Source organism: Leptidea sinapis, chromosome 41 (assembly GCF_905404315.1).
Source record: "Leptidea sinapis chromosome 41, ilLepSina1.1, whole genome shotgun sequence".
NCBI lineage: Eukaryota > Metazoa > Arthropoda > Insecta > Lepidoptera > Pieridae > Leptidea > Leptidea sinapis.
The window spans coordinates 8,087,965-8,114,985 of NC_066305.1; the positions used below are offsets into that span (position 1 = coordinate 8,087,965).

The 27,021-nt window shown below is 33.7% G+C and overlaps 1 protein-coding gene across 5 annotated transcripts in view; it reads right to left on the minus strand.

Annotated features, from left to right (window-relative positions):
* Nucleotides 1–200: 200 nt before the first annotated feature.
* Nucleotides 201–27,021, minus strand: part of LOC126976479 (plasma membrane ascorbate-dependent reductase CYBRD1-like) — a 108,533-nt gene continuing 81,712 nt past the window's right edge. For 3 of the 5 annotated variants that reach the window (XM_050824830.1, XM_050824834.1, XM_050824833.1), the window contains 5 exons: nucleotides 8,859–9,094; nucleotides 8,048–8,250; nucleotides 7,572–7,741; nucleotides 6,991–7,014; nucleotides 201–2,775 (listed from right to left, as the gene is read on the minus strand). In XM_050824830.1, coding sequence (XP_050680787.1) covers nucleotides 2,628–2,775; nucleotides 6,991–7,014; nucleotides 7,572–7,741; nucleotides 8,048–8,250; nucleotides 8,859–9,094 — 781 coding nt within the window. In that variant the 3' untranslated portion in view covers nucleotides 201–2,627. Of the gene's footprint in view, nucleotides 2,776–4,813; nucleotides 5,802–6,990; nucleotides 7,015–7,571; nucleotides 7,742–8,047; nucleotides 8,251–8,858; nucleotides 9,095–27,021 lie in introns of those variants that run through there. The other 2 variants (XM_050824832.1, XM_050824831.1) reach the window with 2 other exon arrangements.

Here is a 27,021-nt window from a genome sequence, read left to right on the forward strand (position 1 = left end):
ATGTATGTACCTGTCGGGATTCGAACCCGGGACCTCTAACTTAGTAGGCAATGTCACTAACCACCGAGCTATAGAAGTTGTCAAACGAACATCATCCATCCATAATATGATCAAATTAGTATCTAAGTTTGTGACGCAGGCAGTAAACGACAATTTGTTGCAGAATCGAAAGTGGTGGGTAGTTTTAAAATAAAACAACATTATTCATACATGTATTTTAATGTACTTACCACATATGATGCGTATAAATATTTTTAAAATTGTAAAACAGTAATAAAATTCATACTAACCAATTAGAAATGTATATAAATGTAATAAACATAGCTAATTCACAAAAATTATATATTCCGAGTTAAGATAATATAATGGAAATTCAAAACTTTACATTTGTAACAACTACAGACTCATTACAATGATAAATAATAATATTATTAGAATTAATTGCTATTTTATCTTAACAAGCAGGTACCTTATGTCTATTGTAAAACAATCCTAAACATTGGAAAATACAAACAAAATAATGTCTTTCTAAATATTTCAAAATATTGGCCCCGATGTTGCGAAGGGATCCAAAACAATGGTTGTAAATATTTAAAAAATTTTAAGGTATAGTATAATTAATATCTGTTTCGCAAAAAACATTGAAAGATAAATTTATTCTAAAGTTATATTTGTACGGTATTAAAAATTTTATGCTACACAGTAAAACCACAATGGAATGCGTTATCAGAAATGATTAAAACGTACCTAACATTTTAAATTATAGCAAACACTTCTATAAGAAACGCGATCTTGTATTCGCGCATACCCATTGAGCATTACACCATAATAACCTAATATTTAACATGCTACATACATACGTTATTTTATTCCATTAAATATTACTCTAAGTTACATGAATTTGGCAACTTGAACACTTCAATTACAGGTTATTAATTCATCTTTTGGATAAAAGTTGATGGCTTTAATTATAGAACAAAAACTTGTTTCTAATGTTCTGTTTTCAACAAACCTTATACCGCATGGCTATATATATCGTTTTCTTATTACAATAACCGCGTCGTTTTTATTTCGTTCACATCCAATTATTACTAGGACACAATTAATTAACCTACCCTTAATACAAACCAGGATATTGTATGGCTTTTAAGCCGTAGTAATTGGATATCAGTCATAGAAGCTATTGTTGAAACATACTACAGATTTTAATGAGATATATTTCGTGAAAGTTCAAATCTTAGCCTCAACAATACGAAATGTCTGGCCGAAAATTTTGCTCATATTTAACGGGTATTTTGAATGTTTAAATGCCTTATAATACTCACATATAACATAATAACACCACAGTACACATTGTTGCTATGTTTATCATACATCTATGCATTTCGATAATCACTACAGATTCGTCACAAACTACATGCTACATATCGAATTATCGCACTCTCACATATAATTAAAATTATATACATCACATTATATCTATAATTAGTTATAAAGATACATAAATAATATGACCTATATAGTTGACTGTTGAAATAGGCAGTTTTGACCAAAACGAAGAAATAATACTTAGAACTAAATCCATGTCAAATCACTACAACATACCTAGAAGAACATCTTTCAATCAAGTCAAGCGAGTAGTTTAAAAAGGGACAATAATTTTCACTCGACCTGCACTGCGACCTCACTAGGATGATTGAGTGTAGTTACAGAACTCACAGCGGTAATTGATCCCGCTCTTCCAATATTTCGGAAACTATAAATCGTTCCTATTTGTTTTAGATAGAGTATACTAAAAGTACAATCAAAATTTTTGAGGGTAGATGTAGAAACATGAAATTGTATACATAATTTTAGCATGTAGAGTTGTAAAATTTTATATCTTTAAAGTTGAAAATATATTCTAAGCCGCAAAGAATACACAAAGTGAATCAATTATAAAACAACTCTAAAACTTTAGAATAATATGTAACGCACAACCTTTAGACAATTTCAAAACAATAAAACGTTCGTTCTACACTAAACATTCAGCGGTTAACGTTTCAATTTATAACATATCGGGTTTAGATAAATTGTTTAAAACATAATACTGATCTGCACACCAACAATTAATTTTAATAGGTGTGTCTAGAAACTGACAAATTTGAATTAAATTTTAAAATATCAATGGTATCATAACCATGATAGACACAAGCCCTCTTGGGCTATAACAAAAACATGACGTAGGAAATATAGGATCATATTGGGAAATATGACGTAGGCCATTCTAACTATGGAAGTAATATTTAGTAGGTTTGTGAGTCGTTTTATATAATGGCCTGAATTCAACAGCTCAATGTTTGAAATCTTAGATAATTTATACGTCTTGATAGAGCCTGTTGTTGCTGAACAACCGATGGGAACAGGCCAGGTTTTTTACTTTAGCGTGCTTGACAAGCTACGTCTTACACTCATGATTTGCATGTCACTTTGTGTTAGTGTTTTGCTCAAAATAGGGGTAAACTTAAATTTTTTCGACGTTTTCATTCGTCATAGTCTACCTAGACGTATAAATGATGTAAGGTTAAGATTAAACAATAACTCAAATGATAACTGAATTTGAAAACGACATTTGATTGCGTGTGCATTTAGCTCGGGTTCTGGGCGACTTTCCGCAGACGATATCCTCCAGTGCCGCGGACAGTGTAGAGTACCACGATAACGACTGCCACGATGGAGACTCCGATGGCGTTCATCACGATACCTTCAGTCGGCAGCGTGGAGTAAGTTTCGCTCCTGTATACCGCATGCCCCGAGTTAGTTAATATACAACAGCTGATTGACGGCGTTTGGAACATGACACTATCGCATCGCATTGCCAGTATTAACCAAAAGAAAACTTTGTGCCGGTATTATTTGTAATAGTTTAGTTTCGTTTTTATGGAACAGGAGAACTATAGAGCAAATGGAGTAGCTAAAGGTAAGTGAACACAACAGGTATTACAGCAGCTGGATTTAGAGGTCTGGAGGCAACGGGGCAACAAAGGAGTGGTCACCTCGAATTATTTTCCAAGGAAAAATTTTGTTTTTTTCGGTCGTGTCTTCGAATAAATAATTAATTGTGTAACCAAGAACAGATTGTTTGATTATCTAACAATCATATTATACTTAAGCATAATCAGCTAAATGAATTATCTAAAATTATATTAAATATAATAATAATATTTGTACAAAGTACTGTAGGTACTTAAAAGTAAAACGCGAAAAAAGTATCAAAGGAAAAGTTGATTACTAGTCTGATTTTGAATTTTATTTTTCAAGTTTCTATTGTGGGGGGCCCTCTTTTGTGGAGGCCCCGGGGCTCTTGCCCCGCTTGTCCGTCCCAAAATCCGGCCCCTGCCTGTCTTTTAGCACGTACCTACGTGCTTTTTTGAAGGTACCTATATACTAACTGTCGTTTGTAATTCATTGCATTGAAAAATAGTATCTTACCAGTTTGTGACCAAAGTATTGGAATGGGGGATAATACCCGAGTAATAATGGCGGTGCGAGGCAATAGTGGGTAAAACCAATTGAATAATTGTTACATTATTACACACATATTAAATATCAGATAATTTTTAGTTGTTAAGTGTCAGCTGTAACAGTTATTCTTTATATGTACATATAAATAGGTTAAGGCGGTAATTTTTTAATAAAGGCGGTAATTTTGGTGTTTTCATGTCATTAGAAAAACAACCGTCCATCTAGTTAAATAAACATTGATACAAGTTTTACAAAGGCAAAAACATTTTAAAATACAAAGCAAATGTCTTGTGACGCATCTCGAGCGGAAAATAGTGGGCTTGTCCATGACCTCCAGTTGTTCAAGGATAGATAGTTTGATTTAGAGAAGAAACATAATAAATACATTTATCTAATAATTTATTAAGGACAATCATTTTTGTAATACTCTTCTCGATCAAGGAGTTTTTATGCATATAGAATAGAAGTTTTGTTCTGCATGATTACAAAGTTAGTAATAAGCATTAATTAAGACTATAAAAACGATCATGCAGACATCTTGTATCTAAGTCATCCAGGCAAGTGTACCTATGTAAGTAATCAACTCAGCACGCTATTGTTAACTTTAAAAAAATCCAATTACTAAATAATAAACTGTTAAGGAATTTGTTTCTCAGAATAATTTACATTTAACTTTTCGAGAAAACAATTTAAGTTAAATATAAATGTAAATATACAAGTAAGCGTTTACAAACTATATGGCTGGCTAGATATGTAGTTAGTATCTGTGTTTAACGCGAGTTTTACACATTTATTTAAATAAAATACCTTTTAAATTGCTTAAACGCGTGTTATAGTTGCTGTATTTACATTATTACGTAAAGGTTACATTGTTATTATTATTAATTTAACCCGACATTTGCAGGCTCACATTTTTAGGAGGACTGTAAAAAACTTATGTAAAATACAGATACGATTAAACAAGTTTTAATCTTGTAAAATTTTATTATTTAAATAAATAATATGTAGTAACTTTTTAAGGTACAGCAGAACAGAAAATTCCTTTTAATATTATTAACACGACGCAAATTATTTGAGCAACCGGCTACTTAACTCCTAAATGCCAACATACTCGTCATAACTATATGACCAACAGTACCAATTGAAATCTGGCTGTTAATTTTACTGTCCTACATACATATAATAACACATAAAAGCATTATGGAAAAGCAAACATCACAAAAGCATGCAATAGTTTAGCAAAAAATGATCTTATAATATATTATATTATTATTAACAGTATATACATAAAACGAATAAGAAAAATAGCTTCCTTTTCAATAATTAACTTTATTTCATGATGCATATGCAATTCTTAAAAAAACAACTTCAGGCAACTAGTAAATATACAGCGTGTTACTACAATAGCGACATAAAATAAACATACAGATAGAATTACTTAACCGTAATAACAAATGAATATAAAAATTAAAATATATAAATTAAATTAATGTCTATGAAATGAAACTAGATTACGGCTGTTCCAAAATGATATTATGAAAATTTGTATATTTTTTATGATAATAAGGTACGAGACGAGCAGGACGTTCAGCTGATGGTAATGGATACGCCCTGCCCATTACAATTAATTGCCACTCAGGATTCTTGAAAAACCCCAAAAATTCTGAGCGGCACTACAACTGCGCTCGTCACCTTGAGACAAAAGATGGTAAGTCTCATTTGCCCAGTAATATCACTTTATACGGCGCCATTTAGACCGAAAGATTGATTAGGTGAATTATGTATTCTTTGCATGATTACAATTTACGGTTAAGTGTAAAACTAAACTTAGTATCGCCTATAGTATAGATCCACGCTGTATAAAAATGGTCTGATACAGTCCATATTATGTAGATAAAACTAATTCAAAATACAAAGCCTCAATACTTTTGAACTTACATAAATAATTTAGTTATATTTAATACTTAAATGATGATTCAAACTATTTCTATCATTAGAATTACACTAATGCTTTTAAATACTATAATTTTTATGTAAATTGTTGTAACAATTTACAGTAAAATCTGAAACAGTTTCAGCAAATTGTAATCACAAAACTCGTTTCGCTTGCGATCTCACCAATGATTCTATCGACGTATGTATCTTAGAGTTCAACAGATATTCTTCTATCGCTTGTCTGAGATTTGAACCTATCTCTGGATAGGATGTACATGACAATGATGGTGATGGCGACTGTAGTGACACCAATGACGTTGATAACGACGCCTTCATCTGGTAAGCCACTGTACCGCTCGGCGCTGTGGATATCATTCAAATACAAGCTAATAATGCGAATCTAATGGAATTGTAAACAAGAAGTAGGTATCAATATCACTCAGATTAATTTTAAACAATTTAGTTATATAATAACTTAAACAAGAAAGAGCTATATGCCTGAAATACAGTTCAGACAGAAAACTGTTCGGCAAGTTCCGTTTTCGTTGGATTTAAAGAATTCGAGCGGGCTGGATGGCATTTCTCCCATCATGCTTAGACTTAGATGCTAGTGTTAATGCGTTTAATCCAGCACTCATATTCAAAAGGCATAGTCCCGGACTCATGGAAGACAACCCTTGTCCATCCGATCCAAAAAAAAGGAGACAGTTGGGATCCGGCTAACTATAGGCCTATATATGACCTCCCTGCTCTTCAAAATAAGAAGAGAGAAGGCTTGGCAGTTTGCCTGGATATAGCGAAGGCCTTCGATCATGTATGGCACAAGGCGCTTCTCTCAAAACTTCCATCATTTGGGCTTTCCGAGAGTTTATGCAAATGGACTTCCAGCTCACTGGGCGCAGCATACAGGTCGTTGTCGACGGTTATTGCTGGAACCCGAAGCCCGAACGCTGGAGTTCCCCAAGGCTGTGTGCAATCTCCCCCATTGTTTATTCTGCATATCAATGATATGTTGGACGCCTCCAACATACATTGCTAAGCATACGATAGTACTGGTGATGCCGTATACGTAGGCCATACAGGTCTCTATCGGGAAATCATGGACTAGTGTCCGAATAAACTTAAAAATAGCGTGTACACGTTTCTAAAAGGCCGGGAACGCTGCAATGTCGATCCCGACTCCTCTGGTGTTGCAAGAGAATGTGGGCGGCAGTGATCACTTAACATAAGGTGACTCGTACGCTCGTTTGTCCTCCTCTTTCATAAAAAAGTAATAATCTCGTGTAATTTGTTCACTTAGAATAAGGTAAATAAGTGATGTGTCGAAATAATGAAAATCTAATAGCAACTTTATATGAATCATAAATGATTTTATAAATACTTCTTGTTTACAATAATAACAAAAACACGGTTGCAGCATATTAAATAATTCAAACCAAAAATGCAATGATAGTGCAAACATACACAATACATAAAACATGCATAAACAAGAACAGAGCATGGCAGACGATACGATATCATTAACTACGATTTATCGAGAAACTAATGTACCTGAACTCTCCACATGTAGAGTTACTAAAACATATTATTATTATTAATACTTGCTGTCATGTGAAAAAAGATTTCACTCTGAAATCTCACACTAAAAAGGTTAGTTATTACTATATTAGAAACGAAATATCTAAAATTAATTGTTAATAAACCTATTTTAGAAAATTCCAGCCTGAATTACCCTGTTATAGTTAAATAGGTTTGGAAATCTTCTGCATTCTCCAAAATGAAAATTTAAGATAATACCTATATCTTCCAATTTGCGTGTTTCAAAAACCCATGATAGCTTACCAAATAAAATAGGCTTGTAAAGAATTACAAGCAATAAGGTTTATGCGAGTTTTTTCCTCCAAAATACACTAAGATAATTCATGTATTCAAACAATAACTTTACTATGAAATTATAAATATTAATCATAATTTATACGAAAGGATAAAAATATGCGAAGATCTTTAACAGAAGCTATCCCAACCTTTTTGCTAAAGTTAAACCTGCAAGATTTGTAAACATGCGAAAGTACTGCATTGAATCTCCCAAAACATTACTTGCTAAGAATTGTTTTAATAAAATTTGAACGTACCCAAGGGTGAATAAAGCTTTTTCGGTAAGTCCAGTGAGGCAGGCGCATGCCCCGAGCACGAAGGTCAGGATACCAAAGGCAGCATGGATTGGAACCAGCGAAGCACGGAAGGAAGCTGTCCCTTTGCTGCATATCAGGAGCAACAGGAAACTAAAGAAGCCTACTGCATACTGAAAATAATATTAACACATTCAATTAAACGTAAGAATCTATTCTTGACCTAAGTAAGGCGCAGTGTTGGTAGGCTCCCCGCAATATGGACCGATGATCTGGTCAAGATCGCCGGGATACGTTGGATGAGGGCAGCGCAGGACCAATCGTCGTGGATATCTTTAGGGGAGGCCTTTGTCCAGCAGTGGACATCTTCCGGTTGGTATGATCCTCATTCCATTCATTATAAGAACAATAATAATAACTTCACAATAAAATGACTTCACTTTAAATAAATTCATACAAATAATTAAATTTTGTAGTACCTGCAGTCCAAATAATCCCATAGCAACAAAACCGATCCAGCTATGCAAGGAATAAAAGTTGTTAATTCCCTTCTTGTTGTGGAAGTCGAACACGGCCAGGAAACCTATGACGATGCAGGGGAAAGCCAGCGCGTGGAATATCGCGTGGAGAAGCTTCACGTAGATACGACGGAAGCAGCGGCAGATACGGTACAAGAGGACCGCTGAAAATAAAAAATAAAAATTAAGGAACTTTGTTCCAATGTTTAAAATGGACATGTGTTGTCAGAATTCAGATTTTATCGCCGTAAAATGAAATGAAATCAAAACTGTTTATATCGATAAGATGTATTTTTTTGTAGATATATATTTTCTTTTATATAAGAGGCTGATGGGAAGTGTGAATCAACCGCCCATGGACATCCGTAACACCAGGGCTGAAGAGTTGCGTTACCAGCCTGGGACTGTGCTGTACTGTGTGTGGGACTATGCTCTTAGCTCTTCTATATTTGTTTTGAGGTCGATGAAACGCCTCTTCGAGTTCTCTGCAATTGCGGCCCACTAAGATACATCCTGCTCCCAAGTTTTGTTCGAAAAACTCGCGTCAAGAAGATACTGCGGTTCGTAAAGGCGGTAGGGCTTGACGACGAGCTACACAACACATTCTGGACGCGGTGTTACTAAGAATCATTAGGACGAGTCAAATAGCCACCCCCTCCAAATAAAATGCTCTAAGTTTGAGGATCCGTAAGTACAACTTACGTTCGGTTCGGGAAAATTGCAACGGCAATTGACTCTCGGAAATCAATAGCAAATTATTAATCAAACTCACAGAATCCGCTGAATGTAACAAAGCCACCGATCATAAGTGTCGGGTGCAGATTGAACTGCTTCTCCGGGAGGTCGTCAGCCCAGCCATAGCCCTCTCTGTAGAAGATCACCCAGAACACGGTAAGTGCTGACACACCAATCAGCAAGATGGTGGCCAAGGTGATCACCAGAGCATACTCGCACCACTCGCAAGCGCCTCTCTCTTCGTCATCGGACTCGTAGGACCGGCTTCTTTGTCTGAAAGTGAAGATAATTTCAGACTTGAGTAAAACGTTAATATCACTCATCAGTACATATTATAAAACAAAGTCATCCGCCGAGTCTGTCTGTCTATCTGAACTCAAAAACTACTGCACCGATTTTCATGTTCTCGAGGAAGATTTTAGTATATTTGATAAGTTTTTGTCTACATTTGCGTATATATTAACTATATTTCTTGGAAATGTCGGAAAAAAATAAGCCGTCTGGGCTTTGAGCTTTCAACGAAAACGCTCTCTAAAAGCTTTTAGATATAACAAAATATTGTATAATTGTGGAATTTTGTATCATTATATAGATCTATAGTAAAGTCCACGAGGGCTTATGTGTATCTCTCAAGGATAACATGTAATATCCATATCAATTACTTTAAATAATTGCAATTATAAAGCGGTAATGTAGAATCTGTTTACATAAATACTATATTAATCCTCGTCATTTTATTACTACATAATATTATAAAATCATTCATAAAAACGTCCTTGTTTCATTTTTAACTCATTAGCTTTGATTACACATTTCGGATGGCTTTAGACTACATTATTCCCGAATACTTACATTATTTTTTTTCTCTTGACAGAACAGCGTCTGTCGGGTCAGCTTGTGCTAGAAAAGAACCGTCTAGATCGGAGATTCCCAAACATTTGTGTAAATTTTTTTCTATTTATAATAATGATAATAATATTGACACACTTTGACGCAAATTATCTTGCTCAAACTAGGCATAGCTACCTATTACTATGGGTGAAAGACAACGATATACATATTAAATATTTTAGTTGTGGGTAGAGACTCATCGACAGAATCTACGTACTGTATATACATTTTCTAAAAAATAAAAATGACAATAAAGTGTGACAAAATATACTTAATAATTTATATTGTAAAACACCTCTTTCTTGCACAAGCTACATAAATTTAGTTTTAGAATAACTTCATTATATCTATATAGATATATAATTTATGGAGAATAAATGGATGAGTCATAAAACATTAAAAATCACTATGTAATTAAATACAAAGCAATTTAATGAATGCTACTACCATTAACATTTCACGACCCCTCATTTTTTCCGCCCTAGCTTAAATACCTTCATGATGAACATAATTTACTCAAGCATGGTACTTTAAAAGCTCAGATCAAGAGATATCATCTTAAGGGGAGCACGAGAAACACGTTGATACACTTTTACTAAAGACTTTTAATTATAAATTAACAGTCAATAAAATGATTGTAATAAGAGACTTAAGTTTTATGCTTATCCGTCAGATTTTTTTTATGAAAATAAGGGACGAGACGAGCAGGACGTTCAGCTGATGGTATTTCTTACGCCCTACCAATTACAATGCAATGCCGCTCAGGATTCTTAAAAAACCCAAAAATTCTGAGCGGCACTACAACTGCGCATGTCACCTTGAGACATAAGATGTTAAGTCTCATTTGCCCAGTAATTTCACTAGCTACGGTGCCCTTCAGACCGAAACACAGTAATGCTTACACATAACTGCTTTACGGCAGAAATAGGCACCATTGTGGTACCTTAACCAGTCTCCCACTGGTATATGGTGAAGATGACGTCATTCATAAAAAAATCTTAAATGTTTTACATATAATGAAAGTCTTACACATAAATACATTGCATACCTACATGTAACTATGATGTTATAACATCGCAAAATGCTTTGTATATTAAAATTAACCAATTTTTCGTATAATAAGTAATACTTATCTGTACATATGTAACCTCTATTGTTAGGTTCAATTACGTTACCGAATCTAAGAAACGGAATTTCATCCATCACTTATCATTTTGTAATTAAATTTTATTTCATTTGAGAAATCTATACGCAATTAAATAATATTTAGATTTTTAAAATAATTTTGTCATATAGAATATTTATATTAAATTTATATCTGTTCAACAGATTTAAGTTAGCTTACTTTTTTAAATTTAAGTGTTTCTACAATCAAATCAATGATGTCAAAGATTTTGTAATATTTATTTTATATGTAGTAATCTAATTTAATTTAATTTGCAATCGCGCCGTTGTTTAGTAATGTTATTCATACTTTGTGTTAGATAAGAAAATGATAATTAATAGTTATTATTGTAGTCTTATTTGTATAAATTAAATTACTTAGTAATGTAAATTAGTTCATTTTAATATATTTGTTATTTAACTTCTATCTAATGCATCAAACAATGATAACGTATATATCTAAATATTTTAGATACGGTCCTTACACACAATTTGTTTTACACATAAAATATATGATGCTTTTGAATAATATAATACAAAACTTATATTTTGTTAACATGAATTTTTTATACTCTAGTGATTGGTTAAATCTTTTAAATTAAGGCGTTAATACATGCCATTGACCTTGCTCATAAACAGGTTAAAATAATTATTAAATTATAATAATTGGTGACTAAAAATATTCCGACCTTTTATACCATATAATATAATATTCTGTGGAACTGCTAGTTATATTTATTTAGTAAAAAACGGTTATAACTAGAGTGAATTTTCGGTATCCAAAGTCAATTCAGGCCTTAATAATATAACTACATACTATAATGGTAGAGTTGCCAAAATTTTTTTTTTTTTTGGAAAACATAGATTATGTCTGATTTCAGAGTGTTGTTCTACAACTGCTCGCATGACATTATATTTTCGAGTGACTGTTTATCGCGGCTTTCAGCAACGCCCAAGTTTTCGTGGCTTTGGGCACCAACAAGTACATTTAGATTGGTACCTAAATAAAATGTCGTTTTTTTTTCAAAAAATAAAAATATTTCAGCGTACTCTGTTAGTGTTATGGATCATAGAGTGCACCTTCATGAAACAAAGCACAATACTCTATTTCAGAGTACGACCCTCAACACACAGAGTGGCAACCCTGTATAAAGGAGTTGTGGTTAATGTCATACCCGACACAAAGAGATGATGTCTACATTGTTCAGTAAACCACAACTAAGGCTTAGAAAGGGTTCGGGTCTGAAGTAACGTGAGACCAGAGATGTGACACCGGAAGCTGTAGCGACGACCAACTCCGGTTTGTTTAATTACATTGTATTAAATTATGTTGTCTTTCTCTCAGAAACTCGCTGACTTAGATTAAACAGTAGAATACACTTTACGAACTAATCCAAATATTAGCAAGTTAGCTAGAGTTAAGGGCTCCTTCATATATTCAATTTTACAATAAAACACCAGACAGTATACTAGGACTCACTGAGCATAAATTCAAGAAATTTATTAAAGCTTTTTCGACAAAGAACACTTACTATAGTATAGTAGATTATACAGAGGATACTGATGCATGGTTCTGCGCAGACCATCTAATATTGTATAATATTATATTAAGTAGGCTTAATTTTATGAAAATATGGGACGAGACCGGTAGGACGTTCAGCTGATGGTAATTGATACGGCCTACCCATTACAATGCAATGCCGCTCAGGATTCTTGAAAAACCCAATAATTGTGAGCGGCACTACAAATGCGTTCGACACCTTGAGACAAGGTGTTAAGTCTCATTTGCCCAGTAATTTCACTAGCTACGGCGCCCTTCAGACCGGAACACAGTAATGTTAATACATTACTGCCTCACGGCAGAAATAGGCGCCGTTGTTAGTATACATAATCTAGCCGGCTTCCTGTGCAAAGTATCCTCCCACTGGTAGAGCTAAGCTGTTATATGATTAATTAAAAATTTGACATTTACGACCCCTTTACCAACTGATGTAACTACATGACGTTTACCAAGTGTTGCAATATTTTGTTATGTCATTGTCACCTATGGGAAATAAATATACTTCTTTTTGTCATATATATTTTTTCATAACAGTATGTTTGTTTTAAGAAGCACATTAATGTGCTTAAATATTCTCCAAAAATAATTCAAACGTTTTTTTTTTATGGAATAGGAGGACAAACGAGCGTACGGGTCACCTGTTGTTAAGTGATTACCGCCGCCCACAATCTCTTGCAACACCAGAGGAATCACAGGAGCGTTGCCGGCCTTTAAGGAAGGTGTACGCGCTTTTCGTATCGTCCCGGAAACACCGCACAAGGAAGTTCATTCCAGTTTTGTAGTACGTGGAAGAAAGCTCCTTGAAAACCGCACTGTGGAAGACCGCCACACATCCAGATGGTAGGGATAATAACCTAACTTGTGGCGTGTCGTGCGAAGGTGGAATTCGGCGGCAGAAATCAGGTTAAACAGCTCTTCGGAACACTCCCCGTGATAAATGCGGTAGAAGACACACAATGAAGCGACTTCTCTACGCAACCAAATTATTAGATTTGGGTTGTTCTAAAGCCCGCATGACTTGTGATAAAGTTTCTTGTTCGATAATTGTTAGTAATATTCAACCCCGTTCTTATTTTAATTGAATTAAAGTGGAAGAAGATGCCAATTACATTATAGTATAGAATGCCAGTTAAATTTTAATACAAGTTTTTTATGGTCAGAATGTTAGTCCTGGAAACAAGCATAAGGAATAATTTTTCTATTTTTATTTTCGTTATTCAAGTTTTTGTTATAATTGACTATACAGTGGGAGGCTCCTTTGCACAGGATGCCGGCTAGATTATGGGTACCACAACGGTGCCTATTTCTACCATGAATAAGTATGTGTAAGCATTACTAAAGGGCGCCGTAGCTAGTGAAATTACTGGGCAAATGAAATTTAAAATCTTTTGTCTCAAGATGACAAGCGCAGTTGTAGTGCCGCTCAGAATTTTTGGGGGTTTTCAGGAATCCTAGGCGGTACTGCATTGTAATGGGCAGGGCGTATCAATTTCCATAAGCTGGACGACCTGCTCGTCTCGTCCCTTATTTGCATTAAAAAAATACAAGCTGACAACTTCACATATACATATTTCATATGTGAATGTTCGATTTATTGATTACCCACCCGTAAACATTCCTTCAAGCCCCTTGGTGGATCTTAAGTAGTGGGCGATGTTTTGCGATCGGCGCATGACGCACAAGATTTCTGCCAGTCATATCCTATGTATGAATACTCAGAATTTAATAACACTGCTCAAGATCCGTTCCAAGGCATGTGGTCTACGACGACGTACAAGGGATCACTGTGATTTTAATTGGGGTCTTATTTCTGACCTTATTTTGGCTGATTAAATGAATTAAAATTTTGTTTGATGTGTCTTACAAATGTGTTATTATAGGCACATAAGACATTATATCTTAAGTTCGGGATCATATCTTGTTGTCGAAGGAAAGACAGACAGACATGATGTTCCGTTTTATGCCGTTTGGCTACGGAATCCTAAAAAATAAGAGGTAGATTAGGGTACGCTTAAACTATAAAATGACAGTTGTTTGAATTTTTAATCTATACTAATAAATGTAGAGCCGTTTTTACTTTTTATACTTACTGCGAAAACTACTGAACCGATCGGAATAATACTTATACCATAAGATGCAGCGTGTGTCGGTGAAGGATTTAGCATATGGTTGTTGGTGATTACTTATCCGGAACCCTTTTCTTAACTTAGGAATACCTTTATATTTGCATTACAAATTTCATTCACTTAATGACATTTCATAACTTAAGACAATTCATACAATGGGCGGGCGCGGGTCACTTTGTAATATATAATAAAATAATTTATAATAAATTATTGAAATATGTTCATTTCTAGCCACAAGGAACTTCGTGGTCATGTAAACAGATATATTATTAAGCTTAACATGTTTATGATGCAAATCAGTGTATATGACGTAAGTCTCAAAATGCTTTACTACTTAAATACAAGGTGATAACCCTTACTAAAATTTTGTTTTTCAAATTTTATTTGTGTATTACTCCTAGAAGTGAGGGTTATCATTTTAAAAACATAACATATTGTTAAGTTTTCACTTCTTCAAATTATTTTCTCTATCATCATTTAAGATCTGCAACGCACCAATGCTAGAGCAGAGGTATAGTTATAGCGAAAGTAACAACCGGCTGTGGTTTGACTTAACTATTTACATAACGTCTTATCATTTACATTATGAAATAACTTGAATTGTAACTTATGCATCTGTTATGTCTGCTATTATTACAAGTACTAACCGCTACTTAAATGACCGAGATTGCCGTCTACTGAGTTTTTACATAATAACGTGGTTGAAAGATGCTCTTTGATTTTTTTTATCACCGCAGCCCATACTCTATTCTAGCATAAGAGGAATTACAAAAGCGTTAAAGACCTTATAAAGCTCTGAATAAACGAGCATATGAATTATAAAACCCATATGATTGAAGGATGCAAATACTAATTGTGACAGTAATCACGACCACCATGTTCACGAAGCATCCTTACACAAACAATGAGTTCAAGCTCTAATGATTGATGCATCCAACATACGATAATTTATATTTATGCATTTAATTCTTAACTACTTAAACACGACTCATATATTGAATGCAGCACCTTACAAACTAATTTATGTAAATTAGAGCCATTGTAAAATACTCTATTTGATTGAAAATAGTGTCCGTAGAGTTTCTTAGTGTTCTTCTCACGAGCCCAACTTTTTACGAACATATGGTAAATTCAGTAATTTATAAGAAATTCCGAAGAGCTGTTTAACCTGATTCCTACTGCCGAATTCCTCCTTCGCACGACACGCCACAAATTAGGATATCATCCTCACCATCTGGATGTGTGGCGGTCCTCCACAGTGCGGTTTTCAAGGAGCTTTCTTCCACGTACTACAAAGCTGTGGAATGAGCTTCCTTCTGCGGTGTTTCGCGGACGATACGACATGGGTTCCTTCAAAGAAAGCACGTACACCTTCCTTAAAGGCCGGCAACGCTCTTGTGATTCCTCTGGTGTTGCAAGAGATTGTGGACGGCGGTGATCACTTAACACCAGGTGACCCGTACGCTCGACTGTCCTTCTATCCCATACAAAAAAAAATATTTATAGTGACGATTCAGTAGCGCTTATTATATGCCTATTTTTTATTGGACTTTGACTTTGAAAACACACAAAACCGGGGGCTCCAGGGTGAGAGTCAACGGGTCTATTGCGGCACAAGCGAATGTTATTACGATAATTTTTCATGCTGCGCGGTTTGTACGAATCTAAAGTTGAGATCCGAGTTACTTAGACTTCTCACACTTTACTTACGTAAAACTTAACTGGGTGTTATAAAACGAAAACTTGACTTTTGCATTGGTCTGTCCTTAGCTTAACTCAGCATAATTTTAGCTGTAAATTGGTTATTAAAACGAAATCAAGGATAGTGCAAAGCTTACAGTCAGCTAAAGTCTGGGCGAAGTCTAAGTACGCTTTATCGAACTCAGCCTCAGACGAGAACCCTCTTAATTTAAGTGAAAATAATTAAGTGATAGAGTTTTCGATTTTGTATTCATAAAATTGATAAGCTGCATAAAATAAAACTTTGAAAAACAATAACGAAAACAGCATCACAAGCTTTTTCACAGTCAATATTTATTTATTAGAAACACATTCTTATTTTATACTCTCTATATATTCAAAATAAAATGAATAAGACTTTATATTCTCGCTAATGTACAAATAGTTCTCCAAAACTATTTTCTACGTTTAGATTTAGGTTTCCTTTAGCCCGCATGGCTTGTTATGTGTTCTGTTCTGTTATTATCTATCGTTCATACATACAAAACGCCCCGTTATCTAAAACTTTAATATGATTAATATAATAATATTAAGGTTTTAGAAATCATCTATTTCGTAGTACAGAAAACCAGTGAAATTTTAATAAATAATAGTTAAATGTAATATGATGGTTTAATATAATGGTTTTATAGAAAAAAACTTGTTTCGAATAAGTTCTGCTTACCTCTTCTCAATTATCTTTAACTACCTAGTATTTTATTTAAAATCTAAAATAAAAAAATAATAATAAAAATATTTTTTATTGAAAATAAGGGACGAGACGAGCAGGACGTTCAGGTGAAGGTAATCAAAACACCCATTACAATACAGTGAAGTTCAGGATTCTTGAAAAACCCAAAAAATATGAGCGTCACTAAAATTGCGCTCGTCATCTTGAGACACAAGATGTTAAGGCTCATTTGCCCAGTAATTAATTAACTAGCTACGGCGCCTTCAGACCGAAACACAGTAATGCTTACACATAGTAATACGGCAGAAATAGGCGCCCATCATCTAGCCGGTATCCTTTACAAAGGAGCCTGGTAGCGTTTGCTATGTATATTCTACACCACTATATTTATATTGTATTAGGAACCATTACTGTTAGGAAAGTAATATAATAGTATGTGTATGACCTACTGTGGATAAGCGCCAAAGGATTAACACAAATATGCGATGAATGCACTGTATGAAGGCAATTTACGCCTGACCGTACTTTCACAAGCGACCTATCACGACTGGTCACCAGTACCACTACAAATAGCCACTTGAATCATTGTAACCGATTACCAGTTCGCCGTAGATTCAAAACAAATGAAAGCGAAAATAATACACAAGATTCGCAAGGTAATTCTTATGAGTTACCCATTTTGAGGTGGTGTATCTTTCGAACACTTCTCATGATAAATGCGGATGATTTGTATGAGGAAATGTTATATTATTTTATGCAAGTCGAGCATCGATCAATAATAACAACGTTGCTATTGGTAATCGAAGACGTAGAGTTAGTAAAACTTTTGTTGGAGATTTTTATGCTTTTACATAATGATCCCAGAAATTGTTCAAAGCAAATGTGCTGCCAAATTTAAAAGCATTGTTGTAAAACGGTCACAATGGAAACAGATTGGAAATAGAGCGACTACCCTCATGTTATTTAATAATAGATTTTATTGAAATTTTATACAATAAAAATATGAAGCCCTCTGAGTTTCTTGCGCTCGTTATTCTAAGGTCTGAAGCATAAATTTATTTTCGAATAGGCGGTAGTTTATGACGTTAAATAAGTGAATTTAAATCTTATTTTGACAAAAATATTTGAATAACGACACGCCAACTGAACGAATTCTTTTATTTAACGAAACTGTCAAATTTAATCAGCTTAAAGAGAAAATGAAGCATTATCTAAAGGTTTTCTCTTAAGCATATAAGCACTAAATTTATCTAACCCATTAATTGACGCTTATCTTGTAGATATTCCAGCAAAGATATCGAATTTCTTCAATTTGATTCTAAACTAGATCAAATCAATTTGATCCTTAATGAACCTTAACAGTTTATTCTAAGTATTGCTTACATCGCGTTAAGAATATTGAAATAGGTTATCCCTTGTATGTAAACCTATTTAGGCATAACATTAACATTCTTTCCAAGACAAGGTTACTTTCGAACAGCTTATTTTCTAGATCACGTAAAGTTGTGGTAAAAGTGATGTACAACTGTGTGCCAAGAGTAAAATGTACAGTAGTACAAATGTAAGTTCTCGCTTAAAGAGGGGATCGGTCATTGAACCCATCGACCATGCCTTCTGACCTACATAAATCAATGAAGATTATACAAGCTCTTTCGCAACAAATATTTTAATTTAACTTCGTATTTTGTTTTTATTAAAATTAAATAAGATAGATATAGATTTTGAAGGGTTAACAACTTGTTTAATTTTTGGTAAATGTTAAAAAAAATTATAACGACGTTTCGCTGTCCAGAACAGAACTTTTCAGAATAATAATTCGCCCAGTGACTCCTGCAAATATTATTTTTTTTTTTTTGTTTTTATTATGAAAAATAGAATTACAATTTATTATTATATAACAGGCCAAAAACCACAGAGGTTTGTCCGGCATGTCATGTCCGAATGCGTATAGCGTTTCACGCTTTCAAAAGAATTTTATTTAATTTTTATCTTTCCGTAGGGCCAGAAAAATTGATTTGTTGAAATCAATTTTTGAAATAAGTAGACTTTTTCTTACCTAAAACTAGTAGTACTTTCTACTCGGAGGGAATGAAAAACATGTTTCCGAGGTCACCACTTAGGAGCGACAAAAATATTTTGAAAATTGGTTTATATTCGTTTGATAACGCGAATTAACGCTGATGGAGAATACTCTATGAAACAAATTTATTTTTGACCACTCATATATGCTTCAGACCAGAGAAGAATGGACGCACGAAGCTGAATTAAAATGTATATATTTTGCGAGACAATTTAGTCATTTTTGAATACTTATATACTTATATTTTATAAGTACCTACTCAAGAAATCTTTGTAAGTCATAAATGGCGTGCCTTATCATTTATAATATTATTTCAGAAATGTTCCATATCCCACCTAAATGCCATTGATAGAACTTCTTATATCTACTTAAGATAAAATGGTGCCAATGTAGAGGCTGAAACGTTTTTTGAGTATCATCATTAATCAGGCATGATAAGAGGATAAATGATCCCGTAAGTTACGAGTTGGTGAGTGATTTTCCAAGTTCTTTTGCCACACGAGGAAAATTAAACGTAACGTGTCGATAAATAAAGTTAATATTCCCAAAATATGGTTATAAATGTAATTCTAGTTTCGATCAAATAAATGGTAAAAAGTATAACTTTTGACATTCATAAGTGGCATTTCTTTGATCTAGCTTTGACTGCTATATTTATACATTGCCGCTTTTACTCCAGTTGTTTAAAATATTCTTGGTCGATAAGTGGTAATGTAAAACATTTATTCAGTTCAGATTTAATTCGGACAGTGACAGTTGACACACGACTTATGAGAATAGTGCGCTTAAATACAATGTAGGCACAAAGCTAGGTAGATAATTTATGTAAATTAGGAAGAGGAATGGTCCAATAATAGACCCTTGCCTGAGAGTCCCTTTTCCGAGAGGAGTCCCAGGAGACCTACAGCCATTCGCATCGGCCTTCTGAGTTCTACTATTTAAATATGAGATCAGAAGATCGAGCGCAAATCCTTTCACGCCTTAGTGACATAGCTTCTTGACCAACGTTGAATGTTGAACACAATCAAAAGCCTTAGATAAATCATAGAAGATACCAAGTGCAATCTGTGATTCCTCCCAGGCCTCATAAATATTCTTCATTAGCTCAACACTTGCATCAGTAGTCGAGAGTCCCCTAGTAAAACCAAATTGTTTTATATGAAGTAACTCATAAGTGTTACAGTGAGTAAGCATTAGGCTTAAATATATTTTTCAATATTTTTACTAAGAGTCGGTAACACCACGACAGGATGATAGTGATTATTCGGATCAGAAGTGTGTTCCGATTTAAATATTTGTGTAATTTTATGTTTCAATATGTCAGGAAACACGCCATGTTCAACTATTAAAAACTATGATATAAATGAGCTAAACTCTATCATTTATATTTAAGCTGTAATATACATTATAATATAAATATTTCTAAATAGAATGATGTTAATACACCGTGGTCATAGAAATTAATTAAATGAAAAAAGAACATTTTAAACTCTTCACAAAAACAAAAGTAACAAAATCACACAGCTTCTGTTATCTCGCTTAATTAAAGAATCAGGTTACGATTAAGTCAACAATTCCTCGCCTAGGCTGAGTTCACAAAGCTTGCGTGACACTTACAACAGCACTCGTATGAAAGCTGTCGCAGGTACACTTACCTTTTCAAGATAGAAAGTCTAATGACAGGTCTCTAGCAACACGAATTAGTAGTAGAAACTAATATGCTTCTAATGAGGCTTGTGGGAAATTTAATTTACTCTGTGGGTAGAAATAATTGAAAAGTGAATAGGTGGGTTCACGGATATTTAAAAAAACATTATCTCGTGATATGCAACTAATGTCACTAAATGGTCATTTTCTATTAAATTGGTATATATATATATATATATATAAAAATGAATTGCTGTTCGTTAGTCTCGCTAAAACTCGAGAACGGCTGGATCGATTTGGCAAATTTAGGTCTTGAATTATTTGTGGAAGTCCAGAGAAGGTTTAAAAGGTGAATAAATAGGAAAATGCTGCTAAATTAAATAAAAACGAAAAAAATTGTTTTTCCTTTGATGTGTCCATACATAATTACTATGAGAGAATTTATTGACGCACGGTTTGACAGTTCTGCTGTGAAATAATATTATTACGACAGCAGGGTGCATATTTGACGAAGTAATTTTTGATGTTATGATATATTATTGACAAAATCATATAAAAACATTTTTTTATTTATTATGTACAGAACAACGTCTGTCGGGTCAGCTAGTCTTATATATAAAATTCTTGTGTCACAGTGTTTCAAAAGTGGCCTAACCGATTTTTATGAAATGTTTTGTGTATGTGAAGTAGGTCTGAGGGTAGGTCATAAATTATTTTTTATTTAGGAGTATAAAATATAATTTACGACCTGCCTTTACAAGGGTGACCCACCCCTAAAACTTTTTTTACTGCAATAATATATAAAATATTAAAACAACATTTGCCGTGTCAGCTAGTATAATATTCTTTACGTATTTTGCGTACTTAGACTTTGCTCAGACTTTACTTACGTAAAATTTAGCTGAGTATAAGCTTAGCATGATCGTTGATTTAATTTTTATGGTCATTTGACAGCTGAATTTATATTGAGCTTGAGCTAAGACACCCCAAAAAATCGCAATACAAAAGTAACTGTTGATCGTAGATGGGTGAAAATTTGAAGTTGTATGTATTTTTTAATGCTGACTCATAATCAAACAAATTTAAAAAAAAATGTCAAAAAAATTACAAAAAAAAATTTCGTGTTTCGTGTGACCACCCTTAACTTTGAGGGGGATGAAAAATAGATGTTGTCCGATTCTCAGACCTACCCAATATGCACACTAAATTTCATGAGAATCGGTCAAGCCGTTTCGGAGGAGTTCAATGTTTAACACCATGACACGAGAATTTTATATATTACATAGATTATTACTTTCCCACCCTTTACGTAATTCTCGCTGTTCAATGGTGCCTGTATACCTAGTGTAGCTTTCAATAAACTTACAATCATTCATTTAAATTGAAATTCATATATTTTCATTGAAAATAGGATTTCAATCTCTTATTGAAGGTTCAAAAGTATCAGAACTGAGAAATATATTTAATAAACTTTCATTACAATATTTATTATATAAATAGCCTACGTGCGGTCGCTCTATTCCCAATTTGTGATCTCATTAAGAAAGTAATTTATGTTATAGTAACATTTAGGTATACACTTAAGTTAACTTAGGTATACACCTAAAGCATAAACGTTTTTTAACAATAGTTTTAAATTTCGCTACTTTGTTTAAATTTTTTCTGAGATCATGTTTAAAAAAACATATATTTATCATTAATACTCAAATTATTATTTAAGAAACCCACAAATCTCAATAATATCTCAAAATATATCACATACCTACATCAATTCAATCTCAAATAACTGAAAGGAATACAGCGCAATATTCATCGCAATATCTCTAAAGAATGAATGAAAGCAGATACTTCAATTGATTCTTTATTGTTATTAGGCCGGCTCCACATTCGCGACGATCTCCGATTAGTATCGGATGTAGGCTTTTATCCCGCGACAAAAGATTTGCGCTTCGTTCTTGCCTTCGTAGTAAATGAAGCGTTGTTGCTAAAGTAGGGTGCTATATTTTTCGAGGATAGTTCACAATTGAGAAATCGTTGCCGCAGTAACGAGTAAGTATTGAGCCGGTATAAAGTCAGCGATATTCGTAGCGCGAAAGTTCTGCGAAAACTGCGATCTATGAGTATGGATGGTATGACCACAATACAAGTAATAGAGCAGTAGTAGTAATTTATGCCTGCGCTCGGGTTGGTAATTACAAAAAGATTGACAACGCGGACGGCGCGGCACAGCTAATTTTACTCGGACGGCGAACAGTCTCGGCGGCATACGGCGTGGCAATCAATAGTTTTGAATTCCCAAGATTGCTTAGCGGCTCTGTAAATCGTGTGTATGTGTGCGTGCGTCGATTCCGGCGCTCTAGTATGAAGTAAAACTACTGTTATATTACTGTATTGTGGAATGACGGCTTGACTTTGGTGGTTTGCGGCCTTTCCCGATAGGTGTCGGTTTTTATGTCGTGGCAAAAGATTGACGCGTCATTCTCAATTTCTTAGCGCGCGCTGTAGCGAACCAAACGTTGCAATGTTGAATTGCTAACGAGTAATTCGTACCCGTAAATTATAGCGGCGGCGAACGAGCAAGTGTAAGGCCGGCTTTAGTTGCAGAGACTTCGCATGTTCGGAGAGCAAAATGACAACTGTGTATCCGTTTTTGACAATGAGGAAGTGCTCTAGAATAACCACAGTACACAATTATAACAGCTGTTATGTAACGCAAGTAAGAGTATCGAGTCAGTTTTGGACACAGTTTTTAGTATGGTTTTGAATAAATATGCAATATTTTACATTGTATATGGAATGTTCAGTCACACATTGTTAGTTTTAGTGTGTTTTTAGGGTTATCATCAGATTAAATCTTTTATGGCCATTATAATAGTCTACTAACTATGAAAGTTTTTTGTCAACTATTTAAGTAGGTTTTTTTTAGAAAAGAGATTTTAATTAAAGTTTATTATTCTAAAAATGTTTCAGACGAGTTTTGATTGTTTTAAATATTATTTAAAGAAGAGTGTATATTTTTTTTTTCATTAGATGTCTCTTTTTTCCCTTGGACATTTTTTTAAATTACATATTATATTGAAATGATTTATAAATCGATGGAAATGTAAATCTTGATATAAAAGAGTGGCAATGATTTTCTTGCTACTTCTTCTCATAAGCTCAACCCTTTACGAAGTAGCGGTAGATTCAATAAGAAAAATATTTTTTTGACATTCATAAGTGTAATTTCCGTGACCTACATGAATAAAGTGATTTTGATTTGTTTTGATTTTACATTTTTTCCTTATTCTGAAGCCCGAAAGATCCTTAGATGATTGGGGCCGAATTTAGCAAATACAGAGTAAATATTATGAAAATAAATAAAATGTGATTTTATATTGCTTCAGTACGCTCCGGGATTCTTCTTGTATGTAAGCACTATGTACAAGGTACAGCCCGCGACGTCATCTGTTTGGACGCTTTAAAGTAGCAAGAATATTATGCCTGTATCAAGCTTATATAATATCCTGACCTCTTGTTAATATTTATGTTAAATTAATATTAAATGCAGTCACAAGTTTTTCGTCTTGTCCGGGAATACATACAGACAAACAGACAAAAATTCTAAACAAATACTTCTATGGATTCGGTATTGTTTTTACAACATACAGCAAGAATTACATCTTTTCACAAGTTTTACGTCTTGCCCGGAAATACATAGCGACACACAGACAGAAATTCTAAAAAAAAATACTTCTTTGGATTCGTTATTGTTCGTTCAACATACAGCAAGAATTATTTAAAACTAGAATTACATCTTTTAACAAGTTTTGCATCTTGCCCGGAAATACATTGAGGCACACAAACAGACGTTCTAAAAAGTACTTTATTTTCGTCTTGTTTGTACAACATACAGCAAGAATTAATTTAAACTAGAATTACATCTTTTCACAAAATTTGCGTCTTGCCCGGAAATACAGACATAAACTCTAAAAAGTACTTTTTTTCGTGTTGTTTTCATTCAATGTTAGAAGCATATATACATATGATTTAATTATATGTATATTAGATATTCCTAGATCTATCATTTGATATTGGCGGCACATACAACACTTCTGTAGGTCATTGATGTGCCCAATATTGGTCAAAAGTGGTCCACTAACCGCTTGCCACGTCCAATAACGGTACTCAGACGTGTAACTATTCATTTAACTCACTTTCTGACTGTACTTTCCGTTATTGTACTGAGGTGATGAAATATTGATGGTACAACATGCGTTGTTACAATTTTTGTTGTTGGTGCAGTTTTAAGGAACGTACTTGGGAGGTACCAGGATGCCGGCTAGATTATGGGTATACAACGGCGCCTATTTCTGCCGTGAAGCTGTAATGTGTAAGAATTACTGTGTTTTGGTCTGAAGGGCGCCATAGCTAGTGAAATTACTGTGCAAATGAGACTTGACGTCTCATGTCTCAAAGTGACGAGCGCAGTTGTAGTGCCGCTCAGAATTTTTGGGTTTTTCAATAATCTTGAGCGGCACTGCATTGAAATGGGCAGGGCGTATCAATTATCATCAGCTGAACGTCCTGCAAGTCTCGTCCCTTGTTTTCTTAAAAATAAAACTTGTCACCTGATGTTTAGTGATCAACGCCTCTTTCATTCACTTGCAACATCAGAGGAATCACAGGAGCGTTGCGGGCATTTTAATATGTATATATAAAGATTTTTTGTCACATTATTTGTCCGCATGAACACCAAAACTACTGAAATGATTTTAATCAAAATCGCTGTGTGGTTTGCTCCAACTAGAGTTTTTATTTCGATTTGTGACTCTTAATATCGTGGAAAAAAATTATTTTGTAAAAGATAAAAATATAAAACCGAAAACTTTGAATTTTTTACTTAAATTTTGAGGTTATGTGAAAAAGTGTGAAAACAAAAGTTGTAGATCTTTTTATTGCCTACAGCTTTGCTATTTAACCGTTTTTTAACCTTAAACACCCCCCACCCCCTTTTCTCAACTTCCCGACCTCAGATTGCCCGTAATTTATTTTTTATTTTTGTTATATTCTCTTCCTTTTCCATCAGGTTTCATCCTACTATTTTTTTTCACATTTTTATCATTTTCAAAGGCTGCAGTACTGGTCTTATAGATAATCATTGAGCAAGCATTAATATTAATGCATTAGAACTCTGAGAATAAACATGTAACAAGACAAAAGTTTCCTTTCTTCGACTGAGCTATGAACAAAGTTGCTGCACTGATCCAAGTTTTCCATTAGAAGTTTATATTTTATTATTTCAACTATTGTGTTTTCTGTTTTTGTTTGAAGAAGGTAAACTAAATTATATCTCTGAATTAATAGGCACACCATTATTTAAAAAAGGCATAAAAGGCATTTATTTTCTCAAAATGGTTCCTTTAGAGTTCTTTTTAATTTCATATCTAATATACTAGATACTACTACCGCTTCGGAAACAAATGGCGCTCTCAAACAATAGGAGGGGCGCAAGAAACTCTCCCAGAATTTTTTTTTGTGCTCTTTTTAATAAAAATATACAATATTGTACAGTGATTTCTATTGCTCTAAAATAATCATAATCTAGTCGCAGGCTGTTCGATCACTTAGATATTCAGCTGTGGAGTAATAGGATTTACGACAAAGCCATTTTTAAATAAAACATTTGAATTTGTTTATAAATAATGCCTGAACAGTGGCTGGGATTTTATTATAAAAGTTTATATAAAGTACAGCTAGTTTACATATTTGTACAAAAATTTATACTTTTCTTTTTTAAAAGAAAGCGCTAGGTTATATTGCGTATATATATTTATTAGAAATGAATCCAAATCAGTCCAGATTTGGATTCATCTGTGAATAGAACTTGACTGCAAGATTCGTCGATACAATATTCATGATTTCGAACAAAATCAATTTACGTGGTATTTAGATTCGACATTCTGAGTTTATTTGGCATAATTATTCGCATTTAAAACGATAAAGAAGACAATCAAAGCATAACTTGCAAAAAAAATATTTTTTTTTTAAATCAAATTCTAAAGTTGAGAAAATTTTCGTAGTAAGTACTATAACGCAGGCTAGCGAAACTCTCTAAGAAAAAAGCGATTCGCTCGATTGTATGAAACCTGCAGTAATTGACAGATTGACAGATGGCGGCTATAATCTTGTAAAAAAGGAGATCCACTACGATATAAGCAACTGTTTGATTTCAAACTTAGTCGGATTATACTTCGTAGCCAATCGCCATACTGTTATTACTACTATTTCAAACTTATGTTAATTGACTGCACGTTTCATATTTAACTAAATTTCTATTTA